Below are 22247 nucleotides of genomic sequence, written 5' to 3' on the forward strand. Positions count from 1 at the left end.
TTGACAGCTGGCTGATAAGAGGATCCAAACCCTTGACCCTGGCATTATCAACAGTCAACACCACACTCTGACCATCTGAGCCAACTGGCCACCCTAGGGCTTCCACTAGTTCTGAGCTAACCAAGTTTAGGTGCCATATTGAGCACTTTACGTGGATCCTCATCACAGCCCCACAAGGTTGCTACTTTTATGGTGAGGCACAGAGAGGTAGAGTCACTTGCCAGGGTCACGTGGCAATCCTAAGAAGCAAGTATGGATTAGACCAGGGTCCAGGAATGTCTGACTCCAGTGTCCACCTTCTTAATCCCTCTGGCCCCCGCAGCAGAGAGCAGTGACCAAGCAGATGTTGGCAGGAGACTCCGGGGGAGGAACTAGGAAGAGAGAAGGCCCCAGGGTATTAGAAAGAACTGGACCAGACCCAGACCCCTTGGTCTGAAGCGAGGAGGCCCTGGCTTTCCTGAGCTCCTCGTGTTCATGCACCATGTGGCTTCTGGGGCTTGCACACACCAGGACAGGAAGACTTTATGGGATCAGAGCAGGAGACCCAGATTCAAGTTTCACCTCCACTCTCAGCAGGTCACCTGGCTTCTCTGAGCCTCAGTTTCCTCATCTGTGAAAATGGGTTGGATCCAAGGCGGCCACCAGGGGATGCTGTGAGCATCATGGGAACCCATTCCTGCAGATGGGCTTTGTAATCTGGAATTATCCAACTGTTATCAGTCCCTGCCCTGGATGGGGGGAGCTGGGGAAAATGTCCTGAAGAGGTGGAAGGAAAAGGAACTACTCGCTGGGAGAGGGAACTGGACTCCGGGTGGAAGGACCTGCATCTTCCTTACCTTTTAGCAACAGGGAAATTGGTAAACATTAAGATCCTGGTGTGTATTTTGCCCCTAGAAAAACCATTATGTAATCAACAGTGCTTTTCACAAATGATGGTGTGTTCATCTAGGTCCACTGAGAAGCAGCTATCGAGGATTATGTGTGCAAGGGTGTTACTGGGGAAAACAGGGAGGGAGGGAGCCAGGGGAGGCTGGCTGAAAGCACTTAGACCACCACAATCCTAAGGAATCACTGGGCAAGGCTATGGGGGACCCCTCGAGCCAAAGTCTACCCTCAGAGCAGTCCTGCCTCAGTATCCCCACAGCACACAAGCATTGTCTGGGGAGGCCAGTGGGAAGATAGCCTCAGAGTGATGGATTTCAGAGCATGGCAGCTGGGTCCTTACTCAGTAACCCTCCCTGTGATAGGAGGTCTGCAATGCACAACCTCGTGGTTACCATAGATGGCATTGTAGAGCGAGAAAATGCAGTTATTATGACTATTATTATTGTTATTATTCCCAGCTGGGCAGGATACCTAACCCATGGGGACCACACATGCACCCCAAGCAGGTGCCTGGAGAAGGCTGCTCCCTTATAAAGCAGAAAGTCCCCATTGCTCTCCCTAAGCCATCAGAGGGACTCCAGGCAGCTCTTATGGATGGTCCCCCCAGCTCCCCGTGGAGGGTCCCACCGGCACACAGCCGCAGTGGTGCCCTCACTCCATGGACCCGACCCTCACCACACCAGTCCTCTCTCTCTCTCTTTCTCCCTCTCTCTCTCTCTCTCTCTCTCTCTTGTGCAGACCCTGTGCCTGTGTTTGAGGTGGCACGCAGCCTAGACGACAGACTGCAGCCCCCCAGCTTCGACCCCAGTGGGCAGCCCCGGCGAGACCTCCACGCTTCGTGGAAGAGGCACCCTGAGCTCCTCAGCCCCAAAGGTACTGATAAGGCCTTTGCGAGATGCCCATGATACACAGCTGGGCAGTGAATCTTCAGCAGCCAAGGGTTGGGGGGAGGCAGGGGACCGGGCTTTACTGTTTTAGATAAGGGGTGGTTTACTGCTGAAAAAGATGAACCCCAAATCCAGGGTCTTAATCTACTGAAGGGTGGGGAGGTTGTAGAGAATGCTCCACGCTGTCACTCAGGGACCCAGGCTGCAGAGGTCCTGCCATTCTCAACATGTGATATCCAGTGTCACAGTGAATGTTGACAAACAGCCAACAGGCAGAGAAAGAATGTGGAGGGTACACCAAGATTTATGGGGTCAAGCCTGGGAGTGGCACCCATCACTTCCACCCTCATCCCATTGGCCAGAATTCGGATATGTGGCCACACCCAGCTGCAAAGGAAGCTGGGAAATGTAGTCTGGCTGTGTGTCCAGGAGAAGGGGACACAGGATGTAGAGACCATACAGCACTGTCACAGCCACAGATGGTGGGAGGAGATGAGTTGGAGCCTTAAGAATAACTGAGCCAATGACACATTCTAGACAACATCCATTTTCCTTTCTGCCTCTAAATATCTAGACTCAGGGGATCTAGTCTCTAAGGTCGTAGGCCCTTAGAGACCTGGAATCTTAGTGTTGGGGTCTAAGTGGGGAATAGATGGTTTTACCTTTGACCCTCTAGGCTTGGGACTAATTAAGAACTGGACTCAAGGGAGCCAATGGTGGAGGTCAGAGCTTAGTTTCCACAGAGCAAGACTGGAGAGATGGCCCAGGGCCATGTGGGCTTCCACTGTGGCCCCAGGACCCTGAGACAGGTGACACAAGGGCCAGAGCAGGGGCCAAGGGTGGGGCTCACAGCCTCCCTCAGAAAGGTGGACCTAGGTCTTGACCCTGGGGAGCTCCCACACATAGGGAGGGTGGGCCAGGCATGGGCAGGCTGCTGTGAAGGAGACATGAGTCTGAGGGTCCAGGCCAGGCATGCCCACTCCTCCCCTGTCCCACCCATCAGAGAAACCCCCGATCCTCCCAACACGAAATGGAAAAAAGGCATGAACAAGCATTTCACTGGGGAGAAAACACAGGAAGAGATGCTAAACCTCACCTGTGATCTAAGCAACACAGCCAGGGCCGTCCTCACCCAGCCACAGCCAACAGTTAACAAGTGTGATGATGCCAGGGGTTGGTGAGGATGTGGGGCAACAGCACTATCCTCTGCTGCTACCTGGGCATTGACTGGGACAACTGCTTTGGAAAACACTTTGTAGTAAGATTACAGATGGGCCCAGCCTTGGATCCAGCACATTTGCTCCTATGTGTATATTCTAGAGAAATTCACACTGTGCCCAAGAACACATGTAAGAATGCTGCTAGCAGCAGTCTTTGCAATATCTCGGGACAGGAGACCAGATAAACACAGAGGAATCCTGTACAGACATTACAATGTATGGACAGCAGGTACACTCAACAACACAGGTGAATCTTCAGGACCAGAGGACTACACTGATCCCAGTGCCCTTTCTATAAAAGTCAAGAAACTAGCAGAACTAAAAACATAGTGTTAAAGGATGGCCAGTTAGCTCACTTGGTTAGAGTGTGGTGTTGATAGCACCAAGGTCAAGGGTTTGGATCCCATTACCAACCAGCTGCAAAATAAATAAATAAATAAATGAATGAATGAATGAATGAATGAATGAAAGAAAGAAAGAAAGAAAGCATTGAGGTATACATACATTGTGAGAAAAAAATTTAAAGCAAGGGAATAATGAGCAAAATTCAGCATGGTGGTCACCCCCAGTAGGTGAGGCAGGGGTCGGCAAAGGGAGGAGCAAATAGGCAGGTGAGGGCTGTGGGTGACCATCACATCCCTGGGCGTTTGGTGAACTGTGTGTCAGGCACTGTCCTAGGCACTGGGGACATAGCTGGGAGCAAAATAGGTAAAAATCCTGTCCCCCTGGCTCTGCCCTTCTGGAAGGGGAGACTGATTGTCAATGAACAAATTCATTTGTCAGATGGTGAGGAAGCTTTGGGAAAAAATGAAGCAGAGGAGAGAGGAAGAGTCAGGTGCGGGGAGACTTGTCTAAGGAGTGGATGCATAGGATTTACCTCTGCAAAGGGCGAGACAGTGAATATTCGAGTCTTTGCAGGCCATGCAGTTTCTGTCACAGCCTCTCAGCTCTGCAGCTGTGGGGTGAAAGCAGCCATGGATATGTAAATGAGTGAGTGTGGCTGTGTGCCAATAAAACTTTACGTGTAAAATAGGTGGTGGGCCAGATTTAGCCTGAGAACTATAGTTGCCAAACAATGGTCTACCTCTTGGAGTGGTCAGGAAGATGAAATGGGCTGAGGAGTGTCAGGCCAAAGCCCACTTCTCAGTAAATGTCCGCTCTCTCATACTCCACATTTTCGTGGCTCTGTCCCTCACCCCATGTCCTAGTGAGCACCTCCTGTGTACCTGGCCTTGGGTAGGGTCTGCTGGGAAGCACTTTGCCAACTCTTCCTGCTCTGGAATGCCCTCCATCCGCCCTCTCTGACAAGCCAGGACTTGGCAGTTGTTCAGAGTTGTTCAGCCCCAGCTCCTCCTCAGATAACTCCCTGAAGCCTTCTGAGATCCCCTAGCAAAAGTGTCCTTCCTTCCTCTGGGGTTTGAACTTCCCTCTGCAAGAATAAAAGTGGTTGTGGAAATGGCCTCTCAGGAGCATTTGCTTTGTACCAGGCACACAGCATCCCCAGGGTCCCCTGGCTTCAACTTTCTGAGGGGTCACTGGCCACATTTTTCAGATGAGCAAACTGAGTCTCAGAGGCAGCAGTGGCCATCAGGGATTCAAACCATGGGCTCCTGACCTAAGCCCTGAGCTGCATCTCTTCTTGAGAATGCTTGTCTCCCAGTATCATAGTGGTTAACACCTGGAACATTCACAGAGCATGTGTGGAAGGACGGGCCAGGCCCTGACCACCCTGTCAGCTTCTCAAGGGGTTCTCTATACAAACCACCAGCTCTGTACTTGCCCTCCTGTGCCAGGCACACAGGAGGAGTTTAATAATAGGACAGAAGTTAACTGAGTCACTCGGGCCCAAGGTCAGAAGCCCAGATTTTAGAATCTCAGGCCACCCAGCCAGACCCTCCAAGTGGCTCTAGCCAGGGTCTCTCCAGGCCTCTCTGTGGAGAGAGATTGAACACCAGGCTCTCAGCATCGGCCCTCTTGCTTCCCCACTGGACAAACGTGGGCCCTGTCCTCTCCCTTCTCTGGGTTTTCCCTCCCGGGCCTCCCGGGTGCTGTCTGAGAGCCCAGTTCAGATTCCCATCCTAAATGGCCAGCTCCTGAGCACCCTCTGCCCTCATGACGAATTCAGCACCAAAGGCACACGCTGGTCCCCAGGATGAGCCACAGTGGGGCCTGCCAAGGTGGATGTGATGTGGGCCCTGCCCAGGTGGCTACACCTGCAGATGAGGCAGTGGTGGCTGAGCATCTAAGTGTGTGCCCTGAGCGGCGGGGAGGGGAAAGCAGCCTGGCGGCTCCGCAATAGCTTAAACATAGTCACCACATGACCCAGCAATTTCACTCTTAGGCTATACCCCAAAGAGTCAAAAGCAAGTGCTCAAACAAAAAAGTGTACACAAACGTATGTCACAGCACTATTCATGACAGCCAAAAGTGGAAACAACTCAAATGTCCATCACCTGAAGAACAAATAAACAAAACGTGGCCTATCCACACAATGGAATATTACTCAGCCATGAAAAGGAATGAAGTCCTGACAGGGGCTACAACGTGGATAAACCTTGAACACCTTATGCTGAGTGGAAGAAGCCAGACACCGAAGGACACATAACGTGTGATTCCCTTGATATGAAATGTCCAGAATAGGCACATCCATAGAGACAGAAAGCAGATCACTGGTTGCCAGGGACTGGGGGAGGGGGCAGTGGAGAGCTGTTTAGTGGGTATAGGGTTTCCTTTGGGGGTGATGACAGTGTTCTGGAATTAGTGGCTATGGTTATACAATATTGCAAAAGTACTAAATGTCACTTCACAATGGTGAATTTTATGTTATATGTATTTGGCCATGATATTTTAAGAAATAATGAAGAAGGCCGAGGCAGCATGAGAGGCACAGGAAGCCTCCGAGTGTGCTGCCAAGGCTGGCAGGGTGGGAACTCGGCCTGCGATTGTGCTGACCGCGGTGCCAGTGGGTCCCAACAGCCGGGCTCTCTCCAGCACCCTGGTTTGGGTAATTCGTCGATTGATGGGGTTTGCAGAAAGCTGCTTGACTGTCACATTGTTCTCTCAGCAATGGGTCTTTTTCCCTCTTTTTGTCCCTGCAGAGCAGAGAGGGGGGACGTCTCCGGCCGGGCCCACGCTGACCGAGGGAAGGCGCCTCCCAGGCATTGCCGGCAAAGCCCTCCTGACAGAAACCTTGCTGCAGAGAAATGAGGCAGAGAAACAAAAGTGAGGGAGGGAGGCACGGGTTGGGGCCCTGGCTACCGCCCTGGCTGGGAGGTGGGACGGGAAAAGTCCCCTGCCTAGGAAACCAGCCTTGGAGAATGCAGGTGCAGTCTGGAGATGAGGCCCTAGGCAGGTCACATCAACCTTCTGAGCCTCAGTTTCCCTGTCTGGAAAATGTGGCTAATGGTAGTACATTAGTCAGTGTTCTCCAGAGAAACAGATCCAGTAGGATTTTTTATTTTTTTTTAATTATTGAGAGGTATTTCAAGGACTCATCTCACACGATTGTGGGTGCTGGCAAGTCTGAAATTTGGAACAAATTGACAGACTGGACACTGTCCAGTAGGAGTCAATGCTTCAGTCTTGAGGCAGAATTTCTTCTGTCTTGGTTTTGTTCTTAAGATCTTCAACTGATTAGATGAGGCCCACCCACACCACTGAGGATATTCTCCTTTACTTAACGTCAACTGAAAATGGTGTGTGATTGGATAACTGGGGGCTATACTTGAGCCAACTGGACACGTGACACCAACCATCACCAGTGATATCAACTCCTGGTCTGCCATGAGAATGAAATGAGATTCAGCCCTTAGCTCAGGCTCCTATGGAGGAGTACGTGTCAGTACACAGTGCCCCTTACAATCGGAGCAGCGGTCATATCTGGGGTCTTGGGGCATTTCCAAGACAGTTTTATGGTGGTCATTACATTTATCCTTTCATTTGCTCACTTATTCTTCATTCATTTATTCCATGTATTTATGAAGCCACCTACTGTGTGCCACACACTATTGTAGGCACTGGAGACACAATGGTGATAAAACAGACAAAACTCCCCACCATCCTGGAGTTTTCTTTCTAGTGAGGAAAATACAAGAATAAACAAGATAAATAAATGGTGTGCTAGATGTTGATAAGGGTTGTGAAGAAAAATAAAGCAGGAAGGGCTGGCTGTTGAGCTCAGTCTGTTAGAGCATGGTGCTGCTAACACCAAGGTCCAGGGTTCGATCCTTGCACCGGCCAGCTGCCAAAGAAAAAGCAGGGAAGAGGATGGGGGACTGTGGTTTTAGACAGGATCTCAGGGGAGGCCTCACTAGGAGGTGAGCACAGCCCAAGGAGATGAGGGAGTAAGCCTTGCAGGTATAGAGGGGAAGGGTGTTACAGACCAAGTGAACAGCTAGTACAAAGGCCCTGGGGTAGGAACACGCCTGGAGTGTTTGAACTGCAAGGAGGCAAGTGCGGCTGGAGTTGAGTGAGCACGGGCAGGGAAGGACATGAGACCAGAGGTAAAGGGGCTCCTTCCCGAGAGTTGCTGAGCCAAACCATGTCAGGCCCAGGTTTTGTATAAACTCCCCGAGTCCAGCTAGGGTCCCTCTTTCCTGAGAGGCTTGAATCCCACCTGAGCTAGGCCCCAGTGGGCTGGCCAAGCATCCAAACTCCTGCCACAAAAAGGGGGAAAAGTGCCTCTCCCGAGACAGTAATAGTAACTAACAATATCAAGGGAATACTGAGTACTGGGTACCACCCTGAGCGTGCTTCACAACACCCACTGAGGCAGACCCTATTAAAAATCCCATTTTACAGATGAGAAAACTGAGGCCCAGAGAGGTGCAGTCACTTGTTTCTGTAAGTTTTGGCCCCTGAAAATGCTGACAGCATCTTACCTAGGGCCAGCCATGATGGGGGCCAGACAGTCAGCCAAACAACAGGACAGCCACATGCCTGAATGTTGCATTTGAGGACTCAGCAGTGGTGCAGATCACAGGGAGTGGGCAAGGGGACAGGAGCCTGTCCACATAGCCAGCATGAGCAGGCCTGATCTCTCCATAGGGGCCTTCAAGAAGTACAAATCACTTTGGCGGCCAGACTGGGGGAGGCAGAGGAGAAAATCAAAGTCCTACATTCAGGTATGTGTCTGGCATGAGTGTCTGGCCCTGTTAGGGAGGCAGCCCAGAGGGAGGATAGGGAGGGGCAGTGGAGCCATAATAGGGGGACACAGCTTGGGACTGCCCAGCTCAGGTGTTCTAGAATCAGGAGGGCAAATAAGGAGTTTGGGAAGGGGAAGGGAAGACCTACCTTACCCAGCGAGGTCCGAGCCTCCTGTCTCTGGGGCCATATTGCTACAGAAGGAGGGCTTGAGATAGAATTAAATCAGGGTGGCAAATGCAATACCTGCAGTGGCCGGGCAACCAAGCCAGCAGGGTTCGGGAAGGCAATGGGGAGGGGTGAGGTCTGGGGCAAGCTGCCGCTCAGCACCAGCCAGACACTGCCATGTGGTCCAATATGGCCAATCCCTCCAGTTTTCCTAGAGAAACCTGGAATTCGATGGAAATCTCTCATTCATTGTAATATACGTGAAACTGCTGGCTTTGTTGCTCTTTCCTGTCCCCTTGCCTGCCAGGTCAGAACCTCAGGGTGGGCCGAGCTGATGGATGGATGGCCCCATCCAGGTCCTGGAGTGACTTGAGGGTGTTGGGGGGCTTATACCCAAGGCCAGGGGACAGACAGCACCACTGCCTCCACCCCCACCCCAGGCCTGGGCCCCTGAGTTTCACAGACTCATAAAGACTTGTCTCATCTGCCCTGCGCCCCTCCCCCTGCCACTCCACATCCCTTCCTGCATCTGGAAGTCCCTCTGGGGCAGGAAAGCCACTACCTGTCGCTTGTCCCTCACTACCCTAACTGTCATTCTGCCTTCTGGGCCCTGCAGAAGGAGCAGGTTCTACCTCCCTGGGAGGCCTACCCTTCCCACACTGGGGATGGGAGCCTCACTCTGACTCTTTTCTTCTCCCCAGCGTTAAAGGCCACGCAGACAGAGCTGCTAGAGCTGCGACGGAAATACGACGAGGAGGCAGCATCCAAGTAAGTGGGCGCCCTGCTGAGGTATTCCTCCCTCGGTCCCCCAGATGTGCATCCTACCTCGGTCCCCCCAGACGTGCCTCCCTCTGTCCCGCCAGACGCGCCTCCTCCCTCTGTCCCCCCAGACATGCCTCCTCCCTCGGTCCCCCCAGAAGTGCCTCCTCCCTCGGTCCCCCCGGAAGTGCCTCCTCCCTCTGTCCCTCATCGTGCCTCCCTCTGTCCCCCCAGACGTGCCTCTTCTTTCTGCTCCCTCTGACTCTCTGCCCAAGGTCCCCATTCCATGAAGCACCTCTGTGCCTCACCCCCATGGCAACAGCTGTTCGCAGTCATTTGCTGTGTGGCTCACACGCCACAAGCCCAAAATAATGTCCTGGGACCTGGGCCCAGTGGAGGCTACTGGGCAGGGGCTTCCTGGGGCCGTCCCCACTTCCCACTGCGCAGTCCAACCCTCAGGGGCCAAGTGACATTCACCTAAATTATTCTGGACTCAAACGTCTCTTCGGGCTTTAAGACATCACTCATTCCCCAAACACTTATTGAGCACCTGCAGTTTATTGAGTGCTTTGCTGGATCCCCAGAGGAAAGATTAGAACACGTCCCTGTCCTCAGCCAAGGAGAGGAGACAGACAATAACTGATGTGCACTGATAAATTCATTCATTCACAGACACCATTGAGCAACTACTGTATGCCCAGCACTGTTCTCAGCACATGGTAAATGCTACAAAGGCAAGAACTGAGGGCAGGAAGAGAGGAGGGGAGGGAAGGGTCCTTTATCCAGGGCAGTCAGGGAGAACTCCCTGAGGAGGTGGCTTTCAGGACGAGACCTAAAAGAGGAGAAGGAGGCAGCCGTGTGGAGCATGCTGGGAAGGGTGCCCTCGGCCATGGGAACAGCTTGTGCCAAAGAAGGCCCTGAGCGTGCATGAAGCACGTGTGTGGCCTTTAGTCGCCAAATGCTCCCCACAGGCATCCTGGGTCCCCCTCCACCATGCTAGGCAGAGGGGAGGCCTGTCCTGAGCCCCTAGGTGCCAGCAGTCTGGAGATGGGTGGGCAGCACAGTTAACAAGTGACCACTTGGTATAGTGGAGGGAGGATACTTTGAAGTTGGGTTTCAAAGCCTGGGGCTCATCCTCTGGAGGAAGGACATTCCAGGCGGAAGGCGCAGCAGGGGCAAAGGCCCGGTCGTGTAGCTCTTCAGAGAGTGGACCCCTGGGGGAGATAGGAGGCCAGGCTGCCTGGAAGAACTGCATTGCTGGGGCCCTTTTTCCATATCCCCGCAGCCTTTGTTCTTTTCTCCCCGCCTGCTTTCTCTCCAGTGGCAAGGGTGGAAGGCAGCATTGTAAGACCCTTGGGTTCAGGCAGGGGCTGGGGTATCAGCATGCGTAGTGGCCCTGGCAGCTGCTAGGAGCCCTTCCTTAGGGCCACATCTCTGTGTCTCAGGGCAGATGAAGTCGGGCTGATCGTGACCAACCTGGAGAAAGCTAATCAGGTGAGGAGGCGCGTTGGCCGGCTCCTTCTGCCCGGGTCGGGTCTTGGGCTGGGGGGAAACAAAGGGGATGACCTTGAGCAGTGTTTATTGAACTGTGTATCATGTGCATGCCGAGATGTCTGGGACCCAGTCTGTGCCCTCACCAAGCTCCCAGGGAGTGGTGGGGGTGCAGACAGACACACTGGGAAATAGAGTGACCCCAGCAGCAACAGATGGGGAAAGGGCACCTGGCCCAGACTGCAGGGGTCCAGGAAGATGTCCTGGATGAAGGGACACGATGCTACGATCTGAAGGATAAATGAGAGAAGGCAGAGGGGTGGCTCACTGCCCAGGAGGCCTCTCCAGATGTCTCCTGATGGCAGGAGAAGGAGGCAGGCAGTAATCCAGAAATCCCAGCCCACAAGCGCCTATCCCCAGGCTAAGCCAAGACATAGGTCTCTCCCACCCAGACTGAGTGAAGGAGCCAGAGGTGGTGGCAAAGGACCAGCCAGAGGCGTGATCCCAGCCCAGTCCTGGGTCTCAGTTTTCACATGATAGGTGGGTTTCCCCATCAGAACACATGGCCATCTGGTGGCACAGTCAGGCAGAACTTTGAAAAGACTTGAACCGTGGCCCTAGGGATCCAGCCTGGAGTCATGTGGGCCCACCTCTTCTGTCCCCTGCTCCCTACAACACCAACAGCCTGGGGCATGGCCAGCAGGGGGCAGCAGAGGCCAGCAGGGCCTCAAGCCCTCTGTAGCTGGGCCCATTTTCCTGACTATGGGGTGAGAGAAAATGCCCACCCATCCAAGGTCAGCAGGGCCAGCAATGTGGCAGGGCAAGTGGGGGAGTTAAGGGAGCTGGCTTGCCGAGTCCAGGTGCTGTTCCCCTAAGGAAGGGCATCCAGGTGCAAGGCTCAGCAGGGGCAAAGGCCCGGAGGCGTGGCCACTCCCTCCTGCAGAGGATAAGAGGGTTGGTTCTGAGTCTCTGTCTCCACAGGAAATCACCAGTAGATGCAGGCCCAACCTGGCCCACCCTGCCTACTCCATAAGAGTGGGGTTCCAGCTGAGATCCCATGAACATATACCCCTGCCCCCAATAGGAACAATATCCCTAGGAGGGTCAAGAAGCCAAATGGGGCCAGGGGACAGTGGTGGTGGTGACCACAGTTGCTTCCCTGAGCTTCGCTCCTACATATATTTCTGAAATGATCATTAAATGAACCCATATTTTGTAGGTTATATAGCATTTTTAGCTTAATTCTTTGAATAGGTAATCCTCTTACATAGTTCAAAACCTAAAAAGGAACATGAGGGCATGTGAGGGCAAGTCCGTCTCTCCTCCCAGGTCCGCTCCCCTGCAGTAACCTCTCTCACCAGTTTCCGGAGTCTCCTTCCAGAGTTGGTCAATCCATTTACAAGCCCATGAATAATATATCTATTTTTAACCCCTTTTTAAAACAGAATGATAATGTACTATATATACCATCTCGAACCTTACTTTTCTCACGTACATATCTTAGAGCCTATTCGCATCAGCATATAGAGTAGTCCCTCCTTCTGCTTTACGGCTATGTAGTGTTTCATTGCATGGGTGCACTATCATCTAGCCCAGGGGACAGTAAAGTTCCTGTAAAGGGTTAGGGAGTAAGTATTTTCAGCTTTGCAAGCTGTCAAGCCGTAGTCTCTTGTCAAGAAAATGAGCGTGGTTGTGTTTCAATAAAACTTTATTTATATGAAGAGGCAGTGGGCAGTAGTTTGCGAACTGCTGTTCTAACCAGTCCCCTACTGATGAACATTTATGGTATTTCCAATCTTTTACCATTGCAGTCAGGACTGCAGTGAATAACCTTATACAGACACCATTTCTCACATTCATGAGCCAATAGGTAGGGTAAATTCCTAGAAGTGGAATTGCTGGGTGAAGGGTCTGTGCATGTGTAACTTTTGGCAGATGTAGCCAATCTGCCCTCCATGAGATTGTACCAATTTGTACTCCCTCCGGCAGAGTATGAGAAGGCCCATTTCCTTCTAACCTCACCAGTACCATGTGCCATCAGACTTTCAGAGCTTTGCCAATCAGATAGGCTTAAAAAGAGACCTTAGAGTAGTTTGTATAGGAAGCACTTTTAATAATGTTTCTTTTTTCTGAGTATAAAATTAAAACCCTATTGAAACAACACACTGTACCCCACAAATATGTACAAATAAATGTTTTTTAAAAAATACTAAAACCAGCTTATTATAGAAAACTATGGAAAAGAAAATAAATGTCACTATAGTAGGTTTTCAGTGTCTGTATTTATGGATACTACCCTGAATGTGACCAACAGGATTCTGGAGTGGAGCAGATACATATTATCTGCTACGTAATAATAACGTAATACATAATAATAACCATGCCAGTTTACCCCAATTCTTAGTCCTAGGTGACAAAATGAGGACCAGATGTCATCCTACATGTACCAGAGTTTGTACTGTAGCTGAGAACCCCCCAAATATGAATCTGAGTGGTTATATAGGAGAGGGACCTTCTGAGAGAGGGAGAGAAAAAATCTATCTCCCAGTCTGGTTGGGAGAGACCATGTCTCAGCTCCTCAGGGGAGCGTTTCTTCCTGTCCTCTCGGCTCAGGAATAAGCACAGGGGCTGCTATTTCTTTTTCTCCAGTCCAGAGCTCTGTGACTGGTCTTTATAGCTCCAGGACTGGGTCCAGGACCAAGAGAGTAGGACCCCAGGCCCTTGAGACCTACCTCCCCAGCTCCTGCCTGAGATGGTGCAGGGAGATGGAGAAGGTGCAGGTGGGGCCCCATAGGGCCCTGTGTGGCCATGGTCACCTCTTGACCACATTCGCCTCTTCTCCCTAGCGAGCCGAGGCTGCACAGCGGGAAGTGGAAAGCCTTCGGGAACAACTCGCCTCTGTCAACAGCTCCATCCGCCTGGCCTGCTGCTCTCCCCAGGGACCCCCAGGGGTAAGGAGGGGTTGGGGAAGTGGGGGGAAAGGCAGAGGGAAAGATTGGCAAGGGCCCTGTATTGTGGGTATGAATAGGTGGGTGACATTTTGTGGTTGATCCTGTGCCTCTGTGTGATAGTGTGAGTGTGAATGTGTGTGGGTCTCTGTGTACATAAGGTGGGCATCATGTCTCAATTGCCAAGGTCAGTGCATAGTTAAACATAATTACTATGACTTGTTTCACTAGCTGAGGGTAAAAATACAACCACTGTTCTTTTAACTTTTCAAGCTCAATATTCCATATACCCTAATTAACAGGAAGATTAATTATCTTCCTTTGGAGGCCTCCCTCACCCCCAGTTGTCAGAGAATGCCAGGAACATCCTCAGGCCAAGAGGATCATTTCAGGAGTGCACATGAGTTGAGCTGGAACAATACAGCCTCAGTGCAGTTTTGGCGGCTGCCACCAGGTGTCGCTGTAGAATGCCGGTCTCACACTGCTGGGCGGACTCATGGGACAGTGATGCCCTTGCTGGTTTTCCTTGCCTTACCAGAACTGCAGTGGGTCCACATAAAAAGATCTGAGGTTTAATGCTCATCCTCAGCCATTGGTTCCCAAAACTTGCCAGGGTGGGGCCGGCCCGTGGCACACTCGGGAGAGTGTGGTACTGATAACACCAAGGCCATGGGTTCGGATCCCATATAGGGATGGCCGGTTTGCTCATTGGATGAGTGTGGTGCTGACACCACCAAGTCAAGGGTTAAGATCCCATCACCAGTCATCTTTTAAGAAAAAAAAAAAACTTGCCAGGGTGATTCCAATGGGGTTTCCCACCCCAACCACATGCTGCGAAGAGCCAGTCTTCAGTCGTCAACCCTGAGGTTCCTGTGTTAAGCCTGGTTAATCAGTTCATCTCTCTCTTTCCTCCTGGTTAGTGCTCTTTGGGGTCCTTGTGTCATTTCCTGCCAAGAGATTTTAGTCAGAGTCACTCCAACCTACCCTTCTGTCATACGTTAGCGGTCTCAGTCCCTGCTTTCCCAGAAAGCCTTAGGTTCCTTGTGTACAATGGTCTGCCTTCTTCCCAGATTTCTCCATATCTAATCCAAGGGATTAGAGTCTTCATTCCTTACATAGTAATCTAATCCAAGGGATGAGATTCTTCATTCCATACAGAGTAACAGGTTGCTCCAGGGTGATTTGCAGTCTCCACTCATGAACCGGGAGGTGCTGGCATAATTTTCCCTTTACCTGACACCCTGATACACAGGCCCAGATGTCTTTGTGTTTCTTTCTGTTTGAGTATCGAAATGTGTCACTAAGAATATGTGTTACTTGTATGTGTGTGTCTACTTGTGACATTTGGGCAAGTGACTGTATCCTTAATCTGACTGTGCCTCAGTTTCCTCATCTATACAAATAACACCGACTTTAAAGGGTTATCAAAAAGATTACGTGTATGGTACCTACAATGGTGCTTGGCTCATCGTATATGCTCAGTAAATATTTGATTTTACTATTATTATTATTAGTGTGTCTTCGGTGTGTCTGGGGTGTTTTTGCCTATGAGAGCATGTGGCCTCTTTGAGCACATGTGTGCCCATGTGTGTCATGGTGATGTGTCCATGTGAGTGTGTCTCCTTGATGCCTGTGTATTTCTGTGTGTGTGCATGTCAACACGAGTGTTCAGGAAGGTCCGTGTGTCAGTGTGTGCTGTGACTGTAGGTGTGTCCTTGTGCGTCAGCCTATGTCTGTGTCCCCAGAGACCGTGTGTGTGTGTCCACATGCCTGGGTGACAGCACAACACAGAGAGAGTGAACACAAGGGAGAAAGGACGTGAGGAGAGAGATCAGGAGCAAGAGAGCCCATGAGGACGCCTCTGAGAGGAATTTGCCAATGGTTCTTAATTAACCCCTGTGGAACCCTGCAAATGCCTGTGCTAATCAGCCACAGGGAACTTGGCTGGTTTGGGGGCTGAGCTTTTCTGAGCACAACAGAGGCGCTCAATGCTAATTAATTTAATGTATTAATGGCATCCGCTTCCTGTTTTAATTGGCATTTACCTCTATGGAAGAAAGCCGAGGTTGGAAGTGGTGGGTTGTTTTTTGTTTTTTAATGCTTCTCAGATTTATTTGTAACTGATCCTAAGACCACCCTATCTTTAGGTACCTCAGACAGCAACCTCTCCATCTTCAGGACAAAGGGGACATTTCTTAAAACCTGGAGAAGCTGTGGGCCTTGGGGTGTCAGCAGATTAGAAGGAGGAAGGAATTAACTGTTATGTGGCCTGTGGCTGCAAGGTCTCAAGTCTAGCCCTAATGGTCCCTTGCTGCCTAGGGTGGGGACATCCCCCTAGGGGTAGGACCTCGATCTGATTTAGAAACCCAAACCTTTGTCCATACTGTTCCCTCTACTGCAAATGCCCAGTCACCACCACCCAGCTGACTACTTCCTTTTGGTTTTTTTTTTTGGGGGGGGGGGTGTTGGCCAGTACCACAATCCGAACCCTTGACCTTGGTGTTATAACACCGCACCTTAACCACCCGTGCTAACCAGCCAGTCCTGTTCTTTTTTAAAAAATGTTTTAGTTGGAGTATGATATGCATGAGGAAAAATGGACGTATCGTAAACGTATACAGCACATTGAATTTTTCAATGTGAACACACCCCATACCAGCATCCAGATCAACAAATAGAACATTCCCATTCTGCTTGGCATTCAGCAGTAGGGAAGCCAGCCCTGTCCTACCCTTCTCAGCCCCTCAAAGCTCCCTCTGCCCTCAGGATAAGGTGAACTTCACGCTTTGCTCGGGCCCTCGGCTGGAGGCTGCGCTGGCCTCCAAGGATCGGGAGATCCTGCGGCTGCTGAAGGACGTGCAGCACCTCCAGAACTCTCTGCAGGAGCTGGAGGAGACCTCTGCCAACCAGATCGCGGACCTGGAGCGGCAGCTCATGGCCAAGTCCGAGGCCATAGAGGTAGGTCCTGGGGGAGGAGCCAGGCAGGTGGCCCCAGGCAGAAGGGCAGCTGCAGCCGGTCCACTAAGCACGTGGACCCACCTCACCCTCTTTCCTCGCTCTTCTAGAAGCTGGAAGAGAAGCTCCAGGCGCAGTCTGACTATGAAGAAATTAAAACAGAGCTGAGGTACTGTGCGGGAGAACGTCATAACCTGCTAACAGGCCTGCTCCTTCAGGCCTGTGGTCCCAGTGGGTCCAGGGGTGGGTAGTTGTTCCCAGTCAGGGAGATGAGCAGTAAGTGCCCCTTGCAAGGCCTCTCCTTGGGCCCTGGGGACCTGCTGACCTCAGACCTTCTCCGCTCTCTCCGGCAGCATCCTGAAAGCCATGAAGCTGGCCTCCAGCACCTGCAGCCTCCCGCAGGTATGTGTCCCCACCGCCAGCCCTGCCAGGCGGGCTGCCCCAGAGAGCCTCGTGTGCCTCTCAGGCCTGCTTCTTGTCTCCTCAGGGCCTGGCCAAGCCCGATGACTCGCTGCTCATCGCCAAGGAGGCCTTCTTCCCCACACAGAAGTTCCTTCTGGAAAAGCCTGGTCTTTTGGCCAGCCCTGGTAGGGGACGAGGGATGCTCTCGGGGCTGCAGGGCTGGAGTGGGGGCTGCCCAGGGGTCTCTGGCCTTCTCCATGCCCAAGGGCCACTGCCTTCCTCATGGGCAGGAGAGCATTGGGCAAAGGGCCCACACCCACTCGAGCCTGCCCAAGGCCCCCTTAAGCAACAGGGGCTTTAATAAAGGTGTCAGAGGGGGACAAGGAGGGCAGTCACTTCATACTCCCCAGAGCCAGCCACTGGGAGTGGCCTGCAGACATTGCTTGTCACCCCAAACCACCTTCTCAGCCACTTGTCCTTTCTTCCTGCATGGTGGCTCCACGACCTTTTAGCCGTGTGAACCCAGGCAAGACTCTCTGTGCTGCCTCTGTTTCCTCATCCACAAAATGGGGGCAGCCCACTTCCTGGGTGCTGTGTGGGCGAGTGAGTCAGCGCATGGGAAGCCAAGTGCATAAGACGAGGTAGGGTGTAGGGTGGGCACCAGGTGGGCCCAATCTACAGGTGGTGGTTAATCCGAATTCTCCGCACCCCATGCCTGAGCAGGTGCTCAGGTGATGTTCTTGATGAAAGGCGGGGGCTCCCCAGAACTGGCATTTGATCAGGGCCCTGAAGAATGGGGGTTTGAGCGTTGGGGGACAAAACAGCCAGTGTGGCTGCTGGACGCCTATAGCACTTCTCTCCGTGCCCCTCCCCTGCCTCTTCCAACCTGCACCCATCCCTCTTCCTATCTCTCCCTCCCTCTTCTGAGTTTCTGTTTCCACATACGTCTCTTTCACCGTCTCTGTCTCTTTCTGTCACATTGTCTCTCTCTCTCTCTGTTTCCCTATCCCTGTCTCCCTCTCTGGTCATTTCTCTCTGTCTCTCTCCCATTATTCTCTGCTTCTCTGTCTCCCTGTCTGTCTGTCCCTCTCGGCGTTCTAGAGGAGGACCCTTCAGAGGATGATTCCATCAAGGACTCGCTGGGAACGGAGCAGTCCTACCCCTCCCCTCAGCAGCTTCCACCTCCACCAGGGCCTGAAGACCCCCTGTCCCCCAGTCCTGGGCAGCCCCTGCTGGGCTCTGGCCTGGGGCCCGATGGCCCTCGGACTTTCTCGCTGTCCCCCTTCCCCAGCCTGGCCTCTGGGGAGAGACTGGCTGGGGACCCGCTGCTGTCCAAGCACATGATGCCCCCAGCCGCCTTCAAGGGCGAAGCAGGCAGCCTGCTGGTGTTCCCTCCAACCTTCTATGGCGCCAAGCCCCCTACAGCCCCTGCCACCCCAGCCCCTGGCCCTGAGCCGCCCGGAGGCCCTGAGCCAGCAGATGGCGGAGGGGGCGGCACGGCGGGGACAGGAGCTGGGGCAGAGGAGGAGCAGCTGGACACGGCGGAGATCGCCTTCCAGGTGAAGGAGCAGCTGCTCAAACACAACATCGGGCAGCGGGTGTTCGGCCACTATGTGCTGGGGCTGTCTCAAGGCTCGGTCAGTGAGATCCTGGCCCGGCCCAAGCCCTGGCGCAAGCTCACGGTGAAGGGCAAGGAGCCCTTCATCAAGATGAAGCAGTTCCTATCCGATGAGCAGAACGTGCTGGCTCTGAGGACCATCCAAGTGCGGCAGCGAGGTGAGGCCATGCCCATGGCACAAGGGGCTCAGGCCCGGCCATCACAGTCAAGTCCAGGGCATAGCGGCTGGGGGCTGAGAGCACAAGCTCTGAGTTCAAAGCCCAGCTGTGCTACCTCCCAGCTGTGTGACTTGGAGCAAGTGACCTTGCCTCTCTGTGCCTCAGTTTCCCCCCCTGTAAAAGAAGGTAACTCCTTCCTGGGGTTTGTGGCTGCCCCTTCCTCCCCACCTACCCCTCCTGGGGCAGTTCAGGCTGATAATGGTGAGGAAAGGCTGAGCTCCAAGGGCTTCTCTGGCACGTACTCCCTGAGCACCTCCAAGCCTCAATTTACGCATCCATAAGATGGCCTGGGTGACCACCAACCTTGCCAAACTTAATTTTTAGGGTAATGAATGTGAAGGGTCCTAGCTTTGACCTCACAAACATCTAGGTTTGAAATCCAGTTCTGCCATTCACCCATGGGTGACCTCAGACAACTCACTTCAGCTGCTCTGTGCCTCAGTTTCCCCATCTGTCAGCCTCCTGGAGGCATTGTGAGCATTAAATGGGTTAAAGCACTGACCAAAGGGGCTGACCAGTTAGCTCAGTTGGTTAGAGTGTGGTGCTGATGTGATAACACCAAAGTCCTGGGTTCAATCCCTGTGCCAGCCAATTAAAAATAAAAAAAACCTACTGACTACAGCATCTGGCACATAGCAACTGCCTGAGAACCGTCAGCTGAGGTGGTGGTTATCGGCACCTGTCGTTGTTGTTGCTTTATTTTAATTATTTCAAACCATGGTCACTTGTAGGTCCACAGCTTGTCACGCAGACTAAGCGGTGGCCTTTCCACACTCACTGCCAGTCTGACCCTCACTCTCCTGGCCCTGGCGCCCCTCAGGGAGGAGGGGGACAGCTCCAGGGACTGACCCCAACATGAAGATCCCTGCAACAGAGGCCTTCCTCCCTTCCCCAGGCAGTATCACTCCGAGAATCCGCACGCCTGAGACGGGCTCAGATGACGCCATCAAGAGCATCCTAGAGCAGGCCAAGAAGGAGATCGAGTCGCAGAAGGGGGGTGAGTGTGACCCCAGCCATTGAGGCGTCAGGCCTCCGGGGCCTGCTCTGAGCAGGAGCACAGCCTCATCTACCTCTGTCCACCCCAGATAGGATTTTAAGCAGATCAGAACCTCTAGAGGCCAGAGGAGTCTTTCTAAAGCACATACATGGTCATGTCACTGCTCAGAACTCTTCTGTAGCTCTCCATTGCCCTCGAGATAAAATCCCAACTCCTCAACAAGGCCTGCAGGCCCCCTGTAGTCTTTAGACTCCTGCCACCCCCCCTCGCCTCTGCATGTGAACTGTTTATAGGCCCGTCCAGCTGCCATGCTTAGAGGCATGCTGTTCCCTGCGCCTCCGATGCCATCTTTACCCCAGACACCTTTTGCCAGCTCATGACTCAACTCAGAAGTCACCTCCTCCAGGAAGACTCCCACCCTCAGATGGATTGGAGGCTGCCCCTTCTTGCCACACATCCGCCTGCCCCACAATTACCTATATGCTCAGTGCAATGGAGCCAGGCTAGCCACAAATTCTGGCTCTGCTATTTATCAGCTGTGTGACCTTGGGCAGGTTACTTATTTACCCTCTCTGTGCCTCCATCTTCTCATCTTTAATATGGGGGCAGTATTAGTACTCCTTTCCTAAGATTGTGTGAGAATCAAATGAGGTGTCAGGCCTGGCAAGCACTCAGCCTGGGGCCCAGCACATAGAAGGTGCTCCTGAAAGATTAGCCATCATTCCAGTTAATATTGTAATTATAACATCTCTGTTGCTACAGTTCTGCACTATTACAAAAAGCTGGTCCCTCCCACTGGTCTGGGGGCTTCTTGCAGCCAGGGACCTAGGTGCATCCCTGCATCCAGTACAGGGTAGCTCGACACAGTGTAGACCCCAGCTAACTTGGAACAGGGAGGCCAGCTTCAGGGCTCCCACCCTATTTTGCAGTGTCTGCTGCCCCCTGGTGGCTCCTCCAAGCAAGTGTCCCGATTCTCAAGATGCTTCCCACTGGCCCTCCCTCCTGCCTGGTCCCTCGAGGGGAAAAGGGAGAGAGGGGAGGGGACTAAACCTGCTGGTTAGGACTTAGCCTACACTACCCCACCCATATAATCCTCTGAGCCCCTACAGTGTACAGTTTCTTTGTATGCTGCAGTATCTTCTTGTCAGCTTCGGTAGCAAGAGAGATGCAAGACAGAAAGAGATGTAATCATGCAATGAACACTTATTAATCTCCTACTGTGTGCTAGACACGGTTACAGATCTGAGTGAGACATGATACTGGGGTGAAAAGAATCATGAGAAACAATCTAGTCTAACTCTCCCATGAAACAGAGAGGACAACTGAGGCCAGAGAAGGAAGAAATGAGTTCCCAATTACACAGAGGCAGGAGAACCCAGGCCTCCAGACTCCCCATACAGTGCTTTTCCCTGGGGGTCAGAAATAGGCAGCAGAGAAATTCAAAAAGCAGCATTGCAGCAAGAAAAAATTTGCTACATTGGGTTTATACCTTAGGAGTTCTACTTCTGGGAAACGAAGGAAATGTCCAGAATGGGGACAAACATTTATGTACAAGCTATTTCTACATCATTGTTTATAACTGTGACAAACTGGAAACAACCTAAGTGTCCAACAGCGGGGGATCAAGTAAGTAAGTATGCCCTTCAGTGGCATATGCAGCCATTAAAGATAGATGAACCTTTAATGATAGAAAAAATGTGCATGTTGCTACTGAGTGGGGGCAGACCAGGCTACACTCCTACATATTGTACATGATCATACTGTGCATGTACTTCAGAAAACAGACTGGAAGTAAGTACATAAGAATATTTCATGCGGTTGCCTCTAGGAGAGAGAGATTAGCAGGATTTTTAACTTTTTGTGCTCTTTTAGTGCTTTTTTGTGCTCTACACAATAGGCATGTATGACTTTTTTTTTTAATTGAGGTAAAATTCACATAACATAAAATTAACAATTTTATTTTACATATCACTCATCACTTAATTTTATTTTTTTTAATTGAAACGTAATTGATTGTACATATCTGTGGGAGAGAGTGTTGAATATCAGTACGTGTGTGCAATATGTGATGCTCAAATCAGGATGATTAGTATACTCAACATTATACAATATAATCATATTTTGTGGCCCTTTACCAAAAATTAACAACTTTAAATGTACAAATCCATGGCATGTAGTACATTCACAGTTATGCAACTGTCATCTCTGTCTAGTTTCAGAACATTTTCATCACCCCCAAAGAAAACCCCATTCCCCTTAAGCATTCCACCCTCTCCCCAGTCCCTGGCAATCACTAATCTGCATTCTGTTTCTGTGGATTTGCCTATTCTGGACATTTCGTGTAAATGGAATCATATAATAATATGTGGTCCTTTGTGACTGGCTTCTTTTCACTTAGCATCTTGTTTTTGGGGTTCATCTGTGTTACAGCATATGGCAGTCCTTCTTTCCTTCTTACGACTAAATAGTGTTCCATTGCTATTACTTTTTTAATTGGGAAAACAATAAAAATTATTTTTGATCAGTTTGTGAGGATCCATCAGGATGAAGACTACAC

General features: G+C 51.6%; 1 protein-coding gene across 1 annotated transcript in view; it reads left to right on the forward strand.

Annotated features, from left to right (window-relative positions):
• CUX2 (cut like homeobox 2) overlaps window positions 1-22247 on the forward strand; it is a 257024-nt gene that overhangs the window by 217537 nt on the left and 17240 nt on the right. Inside the window, exons 5-16 of the mRNA XM_063085887.1 lie at window positions 1624-1758; window positions 6091-6214; window positions 8039-8115; window positions 9004-9070; window positions 10507-10555; window positions 13399-13503; window positions 16267-16458; window positions 16566-16624; window positions 16809-16857; window positions 16943-17042; window positions 17959-18633; window positions 19589-19690. Of these exons, the coding sequence (XP_062941957.1) occupies window positions 1624-1758; window positions 6091-6214; window positions 8039-8115; window positions 9004-9070; window positions 10507-10555; window positions 13399-13503; window positions 16267-16458; window positions 16566-16624; window positions 16809-16857; window positions 16943-17042; window positions 17959-18633; window positions 19589-19690 (1734 nt within the window). The remainder of the gene's footprint in view (window positions 1-1623; window positions 1759-6090; window positions 6215-8038; window positions 8116-9003; window positions 9071-10506; window positions 10556-13398; window positions 13504-16266; window positions 16459-16565; window positions 16625-16808; window positions 16858-16942; window positions 17043-17958; window positions 18634-19588; window positions 19691-22247) is intronic.

This window comes from Cynocephalus volans, chromosome 2, assembly GCF_027409185.1.
Source record: "Cynocephalus volans isolate mCynVol1 chromosome 2, mCynVol1.pri, whole genome shotgun sequence".
Classification (NCBI taxonomy): Eukaryota; Metazoa; Chordata; class Mammalia; order Dermoptera; family Cynocephalidae; genus Cynocephalus; species Cynocephalus volans.